We start from the raw sequence: 15,705 nt of genomic DNA on the forward strand, positions 1-15,705 counted from the left end.
AGCAAGGCTCCTATCTTTTAGTAAGCATATCTCTAACATAAGTTATACTCCACATCAACCATCCATGAACGCAGCCTGATTCTGAATGTTTCTCAGCAGCAGAGGCTGAAAAACAAAATCTGAGAAGCAGAGGTAGGGGAGGACTGCTGTAGGGCAATATGTGAAAGGGCAGAGGTAAAGGAAATCAGCTGTGGAACATGAGAGGATACAAGGAAGATTAGCAGCACACTTAAAGATCTCTCCTTTCTACTGTTCTCTAACATTTTCCTACGTCAAAGCATAGAGACCCTGGTAAACCAAAGTCTACAGAGTTTTCTCAGGTGATATTGCAGGTCACAAAACCTAGCTTGCAGCAGTAAAGAGCCCGCTTGTGGTGACCTGGTCCCTAAACAGAAGGAAGATTGAAACTTCACAGTTGTGATCATCCTTTTCTTACAATGAGCTCCATGTTTCTTCTTCATATTGAAGGGCTGCCTTACTGCTCACCAGGAGAAGGGTCACTGTACAGGAATGCATTTAAAAGAAGAGTGGAGATGTTCTCCTTATTCTGACAAAGAAGCCAGGGCAAAGAAAACCTATGCTTGTAGTGGCAAATAAGGAGCCATCAGACTTCTGTGGAATATGCAAGATATATTTATGCCCACCCAGCTACAAACCCTGCAATTTACAGCAGAGACCTGCCTTAAGGATAAGCTTATGTAACTATGGCACAAACACTATGGGAAAAACCAACCAGTATCTGCCTGAGGAGCCTACCTCTATAGATGAACGGATGGGTGGATGGACAGACACATAGATAAATAGATACAGAGATCCAGAAATATAGAGATATAGAAATGGAGAAAATATAAATTTTTTTCATGCAATGTATTCTGATCACAGTTTCCCCCACCAACTCCCCCCAGATTTCCCTCCTACCTCCCCAACTACCCAACTCCTGCTTTTTATGGTGTCTTTGGAAGGCAAACAGGAAAAAAATAATTTAAAATAAGGAAATAAAAGCACATACACATACACACACCATAAAACACATAGCTGAAATCATAATAACCAACTAAGACCAGTAAGAAAAATTTAAACAAAGTTATATAAGATTAAAAGTCTACAAAAATACCACTAAAGGGTTTTTTTGTTTGTTTTGCCCATCTACTGCTGGGCATGCCACGTACCTTTAAGTGTGGTTTATATACCTAATGAGACTCTATTAAAGAAAGCTGTTTTTTCTTTGCAAGTGGATATCAATTGGAGACAACTTCTTGTTTGGGGATGGGAACTCTTGACCACTTCCACTCTCAGTGCTTGTATCCCACATAGCTTGAACCTGTACATGGCCTGTGCATGCTTCCTCAGTCTCTGGGTGCTCATATGTGTGTCAGTCCTGTGGTGTCTGGAAAAGACTGCTTCCTTGGCATGATCTATGCACTCTTGCTCTTTAAATTTTTTCTGCCTTCTTTTCTAAATAATTCCCTGCATTCTTAGGGAGGGGATTTGATAAAAAAATCTCATTTACAACTGAATGTTTCAAAAATCCTTTACTCTCTGAACACTGTCCAGCTGTGGATATGTAATTTAGTTACCATCAATGACAAAGAAAGATTCTCTGATGGTGGCTGAGCAAAGCACTGATCTACAGGTATGGTAGAATGACAATAGGAGTCATTTTATTGCTGTGCTTTTTTACAGAATGTAGTATTTGATTTTTTTCTAGATCCAAAGTATTTGGCTACCCAAGCAGTGTCATACATAGATTCGATTTCATGGGATAGACTGCCCAAGCAAATAGTGGTTGGTTTCTCCTACAGTGCTTGTATCATTGTTGCACCAATTTATCCTGCAGGCAGGTCACTGTTGTAAATTGCACAGTTTGTATCAGGGTTTTTATTAATCTTTCTCCTCTGCTCAAAAGTGCAAAGTATCTTCCAATACCATCAACACTAGTTAGTAGGGGTAAAGTTTCTTAGAATCCAGCATGACTTTTCCAAGTTCAGTGAGCTATGCTGGTATTATCTTCAGAAATAGAGCCTTATCATTGAGTTGTGTACTCCTCATGTCTGACCTTTAACATAGAGGAATAAAAGTACCATGATACAGCACGTAGATAGGGGATTTAATAATGAACTATACAAGATAATCTGTGCCTGATCTATACTGTAAACTGTATCTGATAATCAAATAATATTCTGCACATGCCCAACCTCCTACTTCCATGGGGTAGGTTTATGGCTCTGACTATAATCCTAGTACAACATCCAGGGAACTACCAAATGTAGGTCTGAACACATTTACTCCTAGCGTGGGAGTCACCCTCCATCCTCCATCATTGTATCAGAGAACAAAGATGTGAAGGTGAGGCAAAAACCCCATAAGCTAAGCCACTTCTTCTAGATTGAAGAAAGTCCAGGCAACAATATGATAACCGAAAACAAAACTAATAAATTACAATGAAATTCACCCACATCATATTTGGATGGCTGATATTTAAGGAAAGCACAGAAACTAACAAAAGTTGGCAAGAATTTGGAGAAAGCAGGACCTACTCACTAGGATTGGACTATGGCTGATGCTTCTGGGGGTTGGGACTATGAATGGTGTTGCTGGGGTGAGATTGTGAATTATGTTATAGGGGTGAGACTGTGAATTATGTTGTAGGGGTGGGACTGTGAATGATCATGCTGGGGTGGGACTGTAAATGATATCACCCCTGTGGGAACTAACATGGGAGTACCTGGATTATCATGTGATCTAGCAATTCCATTTCCTGATCTCTATCCACAGTAATTGAAATCATACACTCAGAGAAGCATTTTGTAACAGTGTTGATTTGACCATTACTAAGTATAGCCAAACAATGGAAGAAACTCAAGTGCTTTTAGCCATTCAGTGGTGAACAAATAGAGCATAGTATCTACATGCAATATAGTATCTTGCCTCCTTAAATAGCTGTCACATGCTACAGCAAAGATGAACCTGGAGAACATTATGCTAAGTGAAATAAGTACAAATACTGTATGAGTCTACCTGTGATACATATAGCGTCAAGTTTTAAAAGATGGAAAATGGAATATATTGTGTAGAGGCTAAGTGGAAGTGAAGCATGAAATGTTGAGTTTTTGTCCTGTAGGATAGATAAATGGTGGTGATAGTAATACAACAATGTGAGTATAATTAATCCCATGGAGCTGCATTGCCCAACATAGCTATGAAGGTAAATTTTGTTATATGTATTTTACTCTGAGGTAAAAAGATGCTTCACCTCGGCAAATTGGCATCAAATAAAGAACAGACATTATTTAGGACACAGGCTCTGAATACATCCAGTTTTTATTGTTATGTATCTTCCTATTGTCACAGTTCCTGTACTTTCCCAACAGGACAGAGCATTCTCAAGCTGCCAACCATAACCTTGTTCAATTATTACCTGACCTAAGATAGACACAAGGATATACTAATTCCACTTGGATGAAAGTTTGCAATCTAGTTAGGCAGAAAAGGCAGGAGAAATTACTAATTCAAGAGTATTGAAAAGCACTTACTAAATGAATGGTATTAGAGCAGTGAATTCTAGGAAGTCAGAATAGGGTCCTATGGGTAGAAACACACAACAACAGTAAAAGATTCAGGAGGAGTTATTGAAAGACAGGTACAATTTTAGATCCTGGGAAATAGTGAGAAGTGGTTCAGACTGAGGAAGCCTCTGCAGAGGCAAGAGCATCTGGGGACTGTCAGGAGAAACACCCAAGGAGTGTCCTAGTGACCAAGCTGGTCTAGTTAGAATTAAAGCTCTGTGCAAAGAAGGATTGAGACATAAGGCTGGAATGATGTCAGGGATTCAGGTGTAGAACGTGAGGTAACATGCAAGAAGTTTGGATAACAACTTGGAAGCAGGAAGCACCTCAATGTCTATGGAAAGATTAAACCAGATAAGAAGGGGAAATACTCTAAAGAACCTAACGCAGGAGCATTTGGGTTATACTTTTGTTTAAAAGTAGGCTCCCTGTGTTCCACCACAAGCCCCACAATTCATGCCACGATAGGTGTTTCCTTGATCTCCACAACCACTTAAACCGCGTGATCCTGAAAAGACACCACCAGATACACAGCAGCCATTACTCTCTTGCCCTTGGCTGAAGCTATAGGAGCTCGGGCCTTCAGTATCCAGGCGACATGGGTTAGATTCATGACAGCCTAGTTCTTGGCTGTAAGGAACTGGATTGTGACCTGAGCAAGGACTGGGACAATGAATGGGATCTCCACAAGGCACTGGACTGGAGCAGGGCACTGGACGTGGCATTGGTTCTGGATGCGGACAAGGTTGTGAACGAGGACTGGGTTGTGGACGTCGACCTGGAGTCTCACAGTGAACTGGGCGTGGATGTGGCGCTGGGCATGGTACTGGACATGGCACTGGCTTAGAAACTGAACATGGTTCTGGATACAGACAGGGTTCTGAAAATCGCCTCAATGGAGGACATGGGCGAGGTTCTGGACTTGGGCATGGCTCTGGACATGGACGTGGGCGGGGCTCTGGACTTGGGCATGGGTCTGGACGTGGACGTGGGCGTGGTTCTGGACTTGGGCATGGCTCTGGACGTGGGCGTGGGCGTAGTTCTGGACTTGGGCATGGGTCTGGACGTGGGCGTGGGCGTGGTTCTGGACTTGGGCATGGCTCTGGACGTGGGCGTGGGCGTGGGCGTGGACGTGGTTCTGGACTTGGGCATGGTTCTGGACGTGGATATGGACGTGGTGCAGGAACTGGACACCGCCGCCATGATGATTCTGGAGACCGGTCAAGACGCTGTGGCCTACAAGGTCTTGGGAATGCATGTGGTTCTGCGCATGGCCTCAGGTCTGGGCAAGAGACACCCCAAGAAGGTTGCCGGGGACAACTCCGAGATCTTCCTCTGATGGGAGGAATCTGGACAGGACACCTCTGAGGGGGAACCTGCCTTGGGCAGCAAGGCGAGGAAATCTCTATCCTGCATTTGGGTCCACATCTTTGAGAACAGCCTGAAGGGCGGCCCCGAGGAGAACAGTGGCTGCCGTAGATGGGTTCTGAGCGGCGGGGTGGAGTGCAATAGTTGTAGGAGCCTGAAGAGCACCGGGATGGCAGGCAGCTGCTATAACAGGGCTCAGAATGTCTTGGTGGAGAGCAGCTGCGATAAGAAGGCTGAAGCCGACGAGAAGGGAGGCATCGGCTGGCACTCTGAGACCTGCGCTGTGCAGTAAAGCTTCCATAGGTGCCCTGGCCCTGGCATTGAGGTGCACAAGTGCTAAAGGAAGTCCCGGACCGACGCTGGGAGGAGCAGTTGCTGTAGGATGCTCGAGACTGGAGTTGGGAGGTGCAGCTGCCAAAGGAAGCCTGTGACTGGCGCTGAGTACCACAGTTGGTATAGGAGGGTCTGGACTGAAACTGGGGTTCGCAGTAACTGTAGGAAGCCTGAGACTGATGCTGTGGACCACAGCTGCTGTAAGAACCCCGTGACTGTGATTGAGAAGTGCAGCTACCATAGGATCCCTGATACTGGTACCGAGTGGAGAAACTTCCCTGGCCCTGGCCCTGGCCCAGTGAGGGACATTCTACATAAGTGTACCCAGGCTGAGGAGCTGGAACAGGCACGTAGTTTGAAACTGGATATTCCACAAAACGAGTTTCTGTATAATACACTGGAGCACACTCTACATAGTAGGTCTGAGGAGGTTGTGGAACTTGCACATAGGAAACCTGAGATTGGCATGGAGCCTGGCATTGAACACAGGAAACCTGAGCCTGGCAGGGAGCCTGGCACTTTATCTCAGTGGTCTTAGGCTGGCATTTCACCTGGGTGGTCTTGGTCTGGCATTTAACGTTGGTGGTTTTACATGGAGCCTGGCCCTTCACTTCAGTGGTACTGGACTGGCATGGAGTCTGAGAAACTTGAATGGGGCATGGTGCAGCACATTCCAGAAATTGCATCTCACACGGAGCTTCCACTAGCACCTGGTTGTTGGCATGAGGAAACTGTGAGGGACCAAAGGAGGAACCCTTGACACAGCACTGGGGTATTGGCCCACAACACTGAATCTCTTGCTGGTCACACATGGTCCTGGTGCAGGTGGGTGAGCAAGACCTGAGGGTAGAGAAACCAGGGTCAGGAGGCTGAAAGATGGGAGTGAGGAGCTGGGATCTAGAACCAGAAGCCTGGTGTCTTCTCTGGTTTTTCTTTAGATGCCTTCAACCTTTACTTACTGACTTACCTGAGCCCATGCTAGTCATTATTGTTCGTGAGACCTGCCCCCTCTCCCTGCCCCCTAACCTGGTTATGCCAAAATGGCTCAGTTCTGCATAGCTGGATATAAAGGTAGGCATACCAATGTCTGCCACCAGAGAGCAGTGATGACAAGCAAATTAACACTTAACAAGTCAAGTGATGGAAACAGCCCTACAGGAAAAACAAGTAACAGCTTGTTTCCCATACATAGCCCAAACTGAGGCTTCCATGCACACAGGGAGGTATACACAAGCCACATGTAAAAATGACCATGAGGCAGGGCTGGGGGTACACAGGCATTATCTATGTTCACATTACATCAAAAAAAAATCCACTGAATTAGCAAAGGATCAAGGAAAATTCTGGACCTGTCAGGCCCAGTGCTTAATATTTGCTGCTCCCATCCAATCTTTTTAAGTGAATTAATTTAAACAGATCTTCAGAGAAATATGAAAATTCATATATACTTCACATGCAAAACATACCATCATTAAGGACAGCACGGTCACTTGCCCAAGCAGACTGCTGTTATTAATCATCTAGAGGGTAAAAATCTGCTAACTTCAGAAATATTTTCTCCTCAGACCCTCTGAGATGCTAATGAAGCTGAGATAACCCAGAGACTATCATATTCTTCATGACATTCAAGGATTTACAGTGATGTAAGTAGAGTCGGAAACACTTATGGAACTGCATAGCAAGATCGTCACAGTATGACATAAGGCATTCAGGCATACATTCCTATACTACCCTTACCTTGCAAGAAAATACAGTAGTTCCCATCTGCTTTTCCCAGAGCTACCTGTCTGTACAGGTAGCCCAATGACTGGCAAAGAACAGAGCTAATCTGTCAATTAAATCATAACAACAAAACATCTCTCACAACCTTCCAGGATACCTAAAATTCTTCCACTGGTAGACAGAACTAGACATTTTCCATTTGTAGCAATTGTCTATGTTTGTGTTCCCTACACATGGTGGCTCATCCATCCTCATGTGCCTCTACTCAGATAAAACAAATAACTACTGTTTCCATCCTTTTATGCATCTAGGGACTCAAAATAAAAGAACATTGTATCTTTTCCTGGGACAATGAGTCACTAACAAAAGAAATGGTACCTGGAGAAAAGACCAGGACTGTCAAAGGCAAATACACCAACTTTTAAACCCCATATCTTTCCATAAACCCTAAACATTTTATAATCCTTAATCAATTTTCCACCTCAGACTGATGTCTCTCTGCCCCAGCTTCTGCCTTAATCATTCCTCAGTTTTAGAGTCTGGGAACCCCTTGAATATCCATCAACCCCAACATGATCCCCGGACCCAGCTTCCAGACTCACCCTCCTCAGCAGGCACAAAGTCATCCAGGCTAAGGCATCTGGGCAGAGGACTGTGTTTATATAAAGAGCTGTGGGTCTGGCTCAAACCATGAGACAACTGGTTGGCATCTGCCCAAGGTAACATTCCACCACCTAATTTCCTCCCTGTGTGCTGTCCGTCTAGTCACCTACAGAGCTGGGAGTGTCTTTTTCTGGTGTCAGAGCTTCTAGACTATGGAGAAGCAGGTCATTTTCTTCCTCATTGTTCATCCTATCAGTTTCCTCTCCATCCCAACAGGACTCAATGATGAAGGTGTTGAGGAGGCATTGAGGTATCATCTCTCCTAGAAAACCGTTCCATATTCTACTATCCCCTTGCCTTAGATTCTCATGAGATAGAAGTAATGAAGAAAATGTGGGGTCAGAGCTGCATCTAGGGTCTCATGCTGCTAACTTACAGCTTGGCGACCTTTATAACTAAGTTAGAAGTTACTTTACTCTTCTCCAAAATGGGTGAGTCTTTTTACCATTGTCATGGAGACTATAACAATTGTTTCATACAAATCCATCTTACTAAGAACGATGTTCAAAATATCCAACATTTTCTCAAGAGAAAGCACACCACAAGCAAAAATGCAACTGGATCACTGTGCATCTGCTATGGCCCAGTCTAAAGCTGAGAAGACAGTGGATGAAGAGCAAGTGTTTGGTGGATGCTGTAGAGAAGTCTTCCAAAGCAGCATAAGGCAGTTCATGTGTTAGAAAACAGCACGGTTCAGAATAGAACAAGCAAGGGGGCCCCATGAGCCACATAAACACAAGTTGGGTATCCTTTATATTTCTCTGCACTTCGCTAAAATTAACAACTAATATTTTTAAATGAAGAGATTTTAGTTAATGTTCTAGATCTCCAGGTTTTCCTTTATAAATCAAGTTTGTTTAGAGATGCCTGCCTTTTATCAGACTGGCAATAGTTACCTTCCACTAATATGGTATATAATTTTCCATTCTACAAAGCTTCATCATGGTTTGGTTTTGGGGGGTTTTGAGGGTTGTGGGTTTTTTGTTTGTTTTTGTTTGTTTGTTTTTGTTTTTGTTTTTTGAGACAGGGTTTCTGAAACTCTCTCTGTAGACCAGGCTGGCCTCAAATTCAGAGATATGCCTGTCTCTGCCTCCTGAGTGTGGGGGTTAAAGGCATGTGCCACCATGCCATCATTCTTCATTCTACATGTACAATGCAATGTAAAGTGCAAGGCTCCTTATATTATTTTTCCATTATTCTTTTTATGGTTAAAAAGGAAGCAAGCATTGGGCTAGAGCTATGCTCAATGGTTAATAGTACTTACTCTGTAATCCTGAGGATAAGAGCTCAGATGCCAGCAGTAACCCAACAACTAGCCAGGCATCCTCTATAAAAGCTCATAATTTCAACTTTTAGGGGACACAAAGCTAGAAGGATCACTAGGGAAGACATACTGGCTTCCAGCCTAGCCATGCTATGAATTCTCAGGTTCAGGAAGATACTCTGCCTTAGAAGAATATGTGGTCAGTAATAAAGAGGACACATGACATCCTCTCCTCACCTCTACATGCAGGTCCGGGCATAAGCACTAACATATGTACATGCATAAGCACTCACATAGACACCCTCTCATGCACATAAATAAATCAAAATAAATTTTGACAAAAGAAAACAAAATCTCAAAAGTCTTTACTCAATCATCACCATCTAGCTTTTGGAATCATTCAGATTCTAACCAAACTTATAAGCAAACGTAAATTTAAATATATTTTGAACTCTAGTATTTACTAATGAAGTGAAATCTACTTAGTTTCCATAAGCCCAAACCTATTGTATATGAACTCTTAAGAACGTTAAGAGGGAGAAATATGAATAAAAAGGAGAAGTAAGCATGAAAGGTCTTAAGATTATTGTGTGAGGTAGATAAGAAAATTGATATTAAATACTTAATATAGCCATGTCCCCCTCTGTGATTCATTTTCTTCATGAAATGATGGGACTTATAACACCTAGCAAGTGCTTCTGGGGACAAAATTATATTGTAGGTATGAAAGTTCTTTGTGTCCAACAGTGCACACACAAATCATGTTTCTGAAGTCTCTCCCAAGGTAAAGTCTGTCCAGTTCAATGTGACTTGAGAGTCCTAGCATTTATCCCCATCACTCATTCCAAACACTGCTCATGTATAACTCCAGACTTCCATAGGATTATGGACTTTCAGAGTATCATACCAACCAGAATCCTCAAAAGTTTCCAGGTCCTAATTTGCCCTTCTACAGATGAGGATCCTCAGGCAGAAGAAATTTGCCTGGGTATCATATACTAACGACTGCCTTGGAGAGACTAAATCCTAGATATTTCTAGTGTGGTGCCAATGATATTTCTGCTGTGAGTTATTTTTCTGATCCCAAACTTTAACCAAGATTTCCTGAACTTGAATAATATATAAGTAACCTGGAAAACTGGCAAACTGAGAACTGAAACTAATTGACATCACCAGGATGTGAACTGCTGAATACTAACATCTGTCTCCTCCATTCAACCTTTTGAAGAGAAACATAGCTATGGTGTCCCTGTTTGTCCATATCCTGACATAAGATGAATATATTAACAGGCACATAATAAATGAATAGAACATTAAGCATGAAATTGCATATCACAGATCGCTAGTGAATGAGTAGATAAACAAGAGGAGACTCATAAGTTTTGTTACTTATTGTAATTCACAGAGAGAAATAGAGAGAAATAGATAAACAAGAGGAGACTCAAAAGTTTTGTTACTTATTGTAATTCACAGAGAGAAATAGATACTGGGGAGTAAAGCTAGCCATTAGAGTTAGTCATTCGGTTTAAAACAATACAGTTTCAGAAATTGTCATTGGACTAAGAGCAAAATGGTAAACTCCTGACAATCTTCCTTCTACTCTGTATAAATTTCTAAACTTTAGCAGTTGTCATCGGTGGGGTTAGAGGAATGGCTTAGTCTGTAACATGCCTGCCACAGATCAGAGTTATGATTCCCAGAATTCTCACTTAAAAGGCTTGTTTCATTCTGTAATTTTAACAATAGGAAGACAAAGACAAAAGGATATGTGAGGTTTGCAGGACAATCAGCCGAGCTTATTGTGAGCTCCAGTTTTAGTGAGTGATCCTATCGCAAAAAAAGAATGTAGGCATCAGTGGTGGATAAAAGCACTGTGTTAACCCTAGGCACATGCACACACTCAAACAAATACCTAAACACAAATACAACACACGTACACATACAAAGTTGTCATTGGTTAAGTATTAAAATTAGTGCTGAGATTACCTGAAGGCAATGGTAAATGTGGAATACGACCGGATACGACCTGTTCTAACACGGTTTAAGTTCTTCCTTATTTGGCAGTATCTTCAAACTCAGTGGGTTCAGGATGGGGGTTATGGTTCAGTGAGTACAACATTTGTCACATAAGCATGAGGCTACGACTTTAGACTAGCACCCAAATAAGAAACCAAATATAATACTACATGCTTGTAACCCCAGTGTGAAGGAATGATACAGAAGGTCAATGAGAAACCCTATTGTCAAGAGGAGAAGTAATATGGGATTACAATCCAAGAACAACTTCTGACTCTATGCATGCATACACTAAGTGCATATATATATGCATATATATATATATATATATATATATATACACACACACACACACACACACACACACACACACACACACACACACACACATATGACCTTCCAATCTCTGGTTTTAAATTTTTATTGTTTTTAGTGTTCTTACTTGTTTGATTGTTGATTTTCATCTTAAACATTTTAACAGTCAAAGTAAATCATGGAAGTCAAAGATCTTCCTCTCATACTCTCATTGTTATACAATAAGAGTCACACTTGCTCCATTTTCTAGTTTACTTCAACATATAATTCCTATACAGCCTTCATAATGCTTCAGAATTTCTCTCCCATATGCCTGCTAATGTCCATCAATTTCCTACATGTATGTCAGATTTATGTGTTCCTATTAGTACAATGGTCCCTCTGCTTTCTCTACATCCAGGCTTTATCTGAATGTAGTCATGAGTGAATTTGATAATGTAATAAAATAAAAGCTACTTGTATTATTTATTTTCTATTGTCTACTACTTTTTTTTAAAATACACAAATTCTGTAGCAAGAAATACTAAACCTTTCAGGAGCTGGCTCTTTTCTACATTTCTGAACTCATGTCACTCTCGGCACCACTAACTCCCACTCACCCACCATGACACACAACTACAAACAAACTCATGTGAAGCAGTTTCACTCTCTTCGCATATCTTGATAATGATATTCCAGATATTCCAGGCCATTGCATGTGTCTTTTCTTCTTCCTAGCACTCCCTTTCATCTCTTTCTACACGTGAACTATTGCTCATTGCTTGAGACAATTCCAATGATAGTCTTTGGTAATGATTCTGACTGCAAAACCATGATGGCCATGATTCACCTGGCACTCCAGCAGCACTTGAAGCATGTCTGTCATTGAGATGATCATGTGTTCCGGTCATTTACATTCTTGTCTTCCATACTAACTACAGTTTTCATAAGGAAAACAGGCTGTGGTGTTTAAAACTCTGTACCCAAGAAATTGACACTACCCCATTGCATATGGTAACTTTTCCCCTTGTAGACGAAACCATTTTTTCTGATTTTTTTCAAATGAAAATATGAACACATAAGTCGAGTGCACATGTCTTGTATCTGTTTAATCAAACACAATAACTACTAGTATGAAAAGAAACTGATTTGTTTCATTACATGTTGAGATACAGTAAGTGAGCACTGATAATATATTAGGCCATAATGAAAGCAATAATCATTCCGAAGAAACAGGGTGTGCAATCAATATGTAGATTTAGAAATATGTTTAAAAAGCAAAGGTTATTTGTAGGAAAAAGTCATTAATTGTTTTTAAAAAGAAACCTCTCTGTGTGGTACATATAGATCATTATTTTATAACTGGGAGACAAAGATATTTTGGAGGTCTCAGGCTTAGGAATGTCAAGTATCCATTGCCACATTATCTAGCAAGAAGCATCTAGAAGCAGATGTGTTATTTGAGCTAGAGAGGCATAGAGATGCTCTGTATTTCATTACAGATGCTTTGCAGGATTGCAACCCTGTGGGACTCCCTGTTATCAATCCTGGGAAGCATTTAGTAAGATCTTAGTTATCCTGACACCCAGGCAGATGTGCTCTATGCTACAAAGATATGTTTTTGAAATATTTTATGTGATTCATATAAGTAAATAATGTGTTTTGGTCAAATCCCCCCATTCACTCCCTTTCAATTGCTCCTCTGTTGCTCCAACATTTTCCTTCACAACTTGGTACTCTCTTTTTTAAAAAAGAAAATGTTAGCATGGATTGAATCCACTTAGTGCTGCTACTGAAGGAAGGAAAAGCCCTCAAGACCTTCCCCCTTAAAGAAACCCAACTTTCCTTATCTCAGCAGCTCTCAACTGTTTTGATGAGGGTGAGACTTCATGACCTTCTCCAAATCTGTGCTGAATTTTGTTTAGATCTCTTGCATACTGTTCTGGGTTCCTGTATGAAACTAACTATGCTGCCGTATCTGGCAAACACTGTGTTTGCTGAGGTCAACTATTCTGACTCTTTCTTTCTGTCCTTTCTTTCCATATGATAACTGAGCCTTGGTAGGCAGGGATATAATATACAGGTATCACTTAGAACTGAGCACTTGGCCACCTTTTATTCTCTGCATATTCAACGGTTGTGTATGTCCATAGTAAAGACTCATCTCCTTTCATAGTGATATTGTTTTACAATTTTCTGGTTTCAGCCTCCTCTCCAGCACTGTAACAGCAAGAAGCAGTAGGCATCAGCATTGAAACACAGGTTGCTTTTGCTACCTTTGCTATCTTTCAATCTTTTCACATAAATTCTTACGTCTTTTGACATTCATCTATTGAAGAACTCAGCACTACTGAGATTTCTTTCCCAAGTCCAGCTTCATTAGATCAATTTCGTATGTCTAATCTTTCCTTCAAGTTAACAACGGTGTAGGCAAAGGTAAAAATAAAGCATCACAAGTTTCTGACGTAAGACTAAATAGCTGAAGAAACATGAGCATCCAAGGACTAGAATATGGACGCCAAGAAAACATTATACTTAAAAGAGAAGAAGAATTTAGTTCTGTTTCCTGCTCAGCAGTGCAGTAGCAGAAAAAAAAGAATAGATGTGTGAATGGAGGGTTACAGAGAGGCATGGTGTTTGACACTGATAATCAGAGACTATGTAAAAATAATGATGTGCTATGAAAACGAAAAGTATAATTATGCTTCCAAGTGATCATGTTTTTCTATTTTGTACATTTAATAATGTTGCCCTGGCTAAATGGAGTTATATGCACATTTTCTGGGCAGAATAAAAGTTAATTTACATAAAATCTTATAAAATGTTTGAACATTTGAAAAGCTTACTACCTTGTGATATCCATTTCAAAAGCCTAACCATCTAGGCTTTTATAGGGCTAATATAGGGCTGAATCCGCTACTCTTCTAATATAAAATTGTATTGTATATATTTACTATATATAATGTTGGATTTCACAGAAGTAGGTTAGGTAGTTTGACTATATGCAACTCTGAGCTTCCCTTTGAATCATGTGATTTGTAAATCATAGTAAATTTTCAGTCATCACAATTAGTATGTATCCTGGTTTGATCTCTGTTGCTCTGATGAACATCATGAACAAAAGCAATTTAAAGAAGGAAATGGTTTATTTGGCTTATACCTCCAGGTCACAATACAGTACTGAGGGAAGTCAGAACAGGAATTCAAACAGAACTGAAAAACCAACCATGGAAAAATGTTGTTTGTTGCATTTCTTCCTAATCCACACAATAGTTTTCTTATATAGCATATGGTAATCTGCCCGGGGATAGAACCACCCACAGTAAGCCCTCCTATCAACAATGAAAACAATTCCTCACAGACATGACCACAGGCCCAGGTGATAGAGATAGTTCCTGAGTTAAGACTTCCTCTTCTCTGGTGACAGTAGGCTAAGAAAGTTGATAAATAATCTAACCAGCACCACGAGCCATGTTTTTTCAGATACTTGGTGTCAATTAATAATACCAAATAATCTATAATTTTCAACACTTCAGTGAACAATCAAGAAGGATATATTGTTTCTAATAAGCCTGTAGCTACACCCAAGTCTTCACATTGGTCAGAATCTTTCCTCTTTCCAGCATTCTGCCATCACTAGCCCATGTCAAATCTCTGTGCTAAACATATACCAATATTCCCATCACATGGGTTGGGGATTTAGCTCAGTGGTAGCACGCTTGCCTAGGAAGCCCAAGGCCCTGGGTTCGGTCCCCAGCTCCGAAAAAAAGAACCAAAAAAAATATTCCCATCACGTTTAGCTCAGATGACAACATCTCCATCAGCCTTATGTAGTTCTACTTTCAACGTCACCTTAGGTGAAGTATAGCATATGCCATTTTGCCATTTCAAAACCCCCAAGAGCTTTCTTTATAGGACCAACAAATGTTGTTCAGCTTTGCTGGTACTTGTAGCTCCTTCACTAGATGACAAACATTTTCATGGCACACTAAGAGCTACTTAAATTTTGTACCAATATTACAAAACTGTTAAAAAGAAAATATGTAGACAAATCTCTGTAGAATTGAGTGGGCTATTAATTCCTCAGATATAAAATCAAGAGTGTAAACAATGAAACAAAAAACATAGAAAAAATGAACATTAAAAACTGAAATATTTTAATGGTAAAATTTTAATATGTATATCATATTAATATAAATATATTACATATAATATATGTAATGCATTATAGTGTGGGAAAATCAAACCCAGGGTTTCCAGGATGCTGACTGCATATGCCCCTACTGAATTACATGCACAACCAAATATAGACTATTTGTAAAACTAAAAAGTAAAAATTCTATATCTGAAAAAAGAAACTTGCAACTCCAATATATAAATTTATCATAATTCAATAGCAAATAATAATGCCATTCACATGTGAACAACAAATTTAAGCAGACATTTCTTAAGGGAATGATTGAACTATATGAATGATTG

The 15,705-nt window shown here is 40.5% G+C and overlaps 1 protein-coding gene across 1 annotated transcript; it reads right to left on the minus strand.

The window, feature by feature from the left end:
- Window positions 1-3,306: 3,306 nt before the first annotated feature.
- Window positions 3,307-7,605, minus strand: Kprp (keratinocyte proline-rich protein). The gene is given in 2 exon segments (NM_001002290.1): window positions 3,307-6,107; window positions 7,592-7,605. A coding segment is annotated over 1 exon segment (2,100 nt). The 5' UTR covers window positions 6,080-6,107; window positions 7,592-7,605; the 3' UTR covers window positions 3,307-3,979.
- Between the last annotated feature and the right edge of the window lie 8,100 nt (window positions 7,606-15,705).

This window comes from Rattus norvegicus, chromosome 2 (genome assembly GCF_021556685.1).
Source record: "Rattus norvegicus strain SHRSP/BbbUtx chromosome 2, alternate assembly SHRSP_T2T, whole genome shotgun sequence".
NCBI classification, from domain to species: domain Eukaryota; kingdom Metazoa; phylum Chordata; class Mammalia; order Rodentia; family Muridae; genus Rattus; species Rattus norvegicus.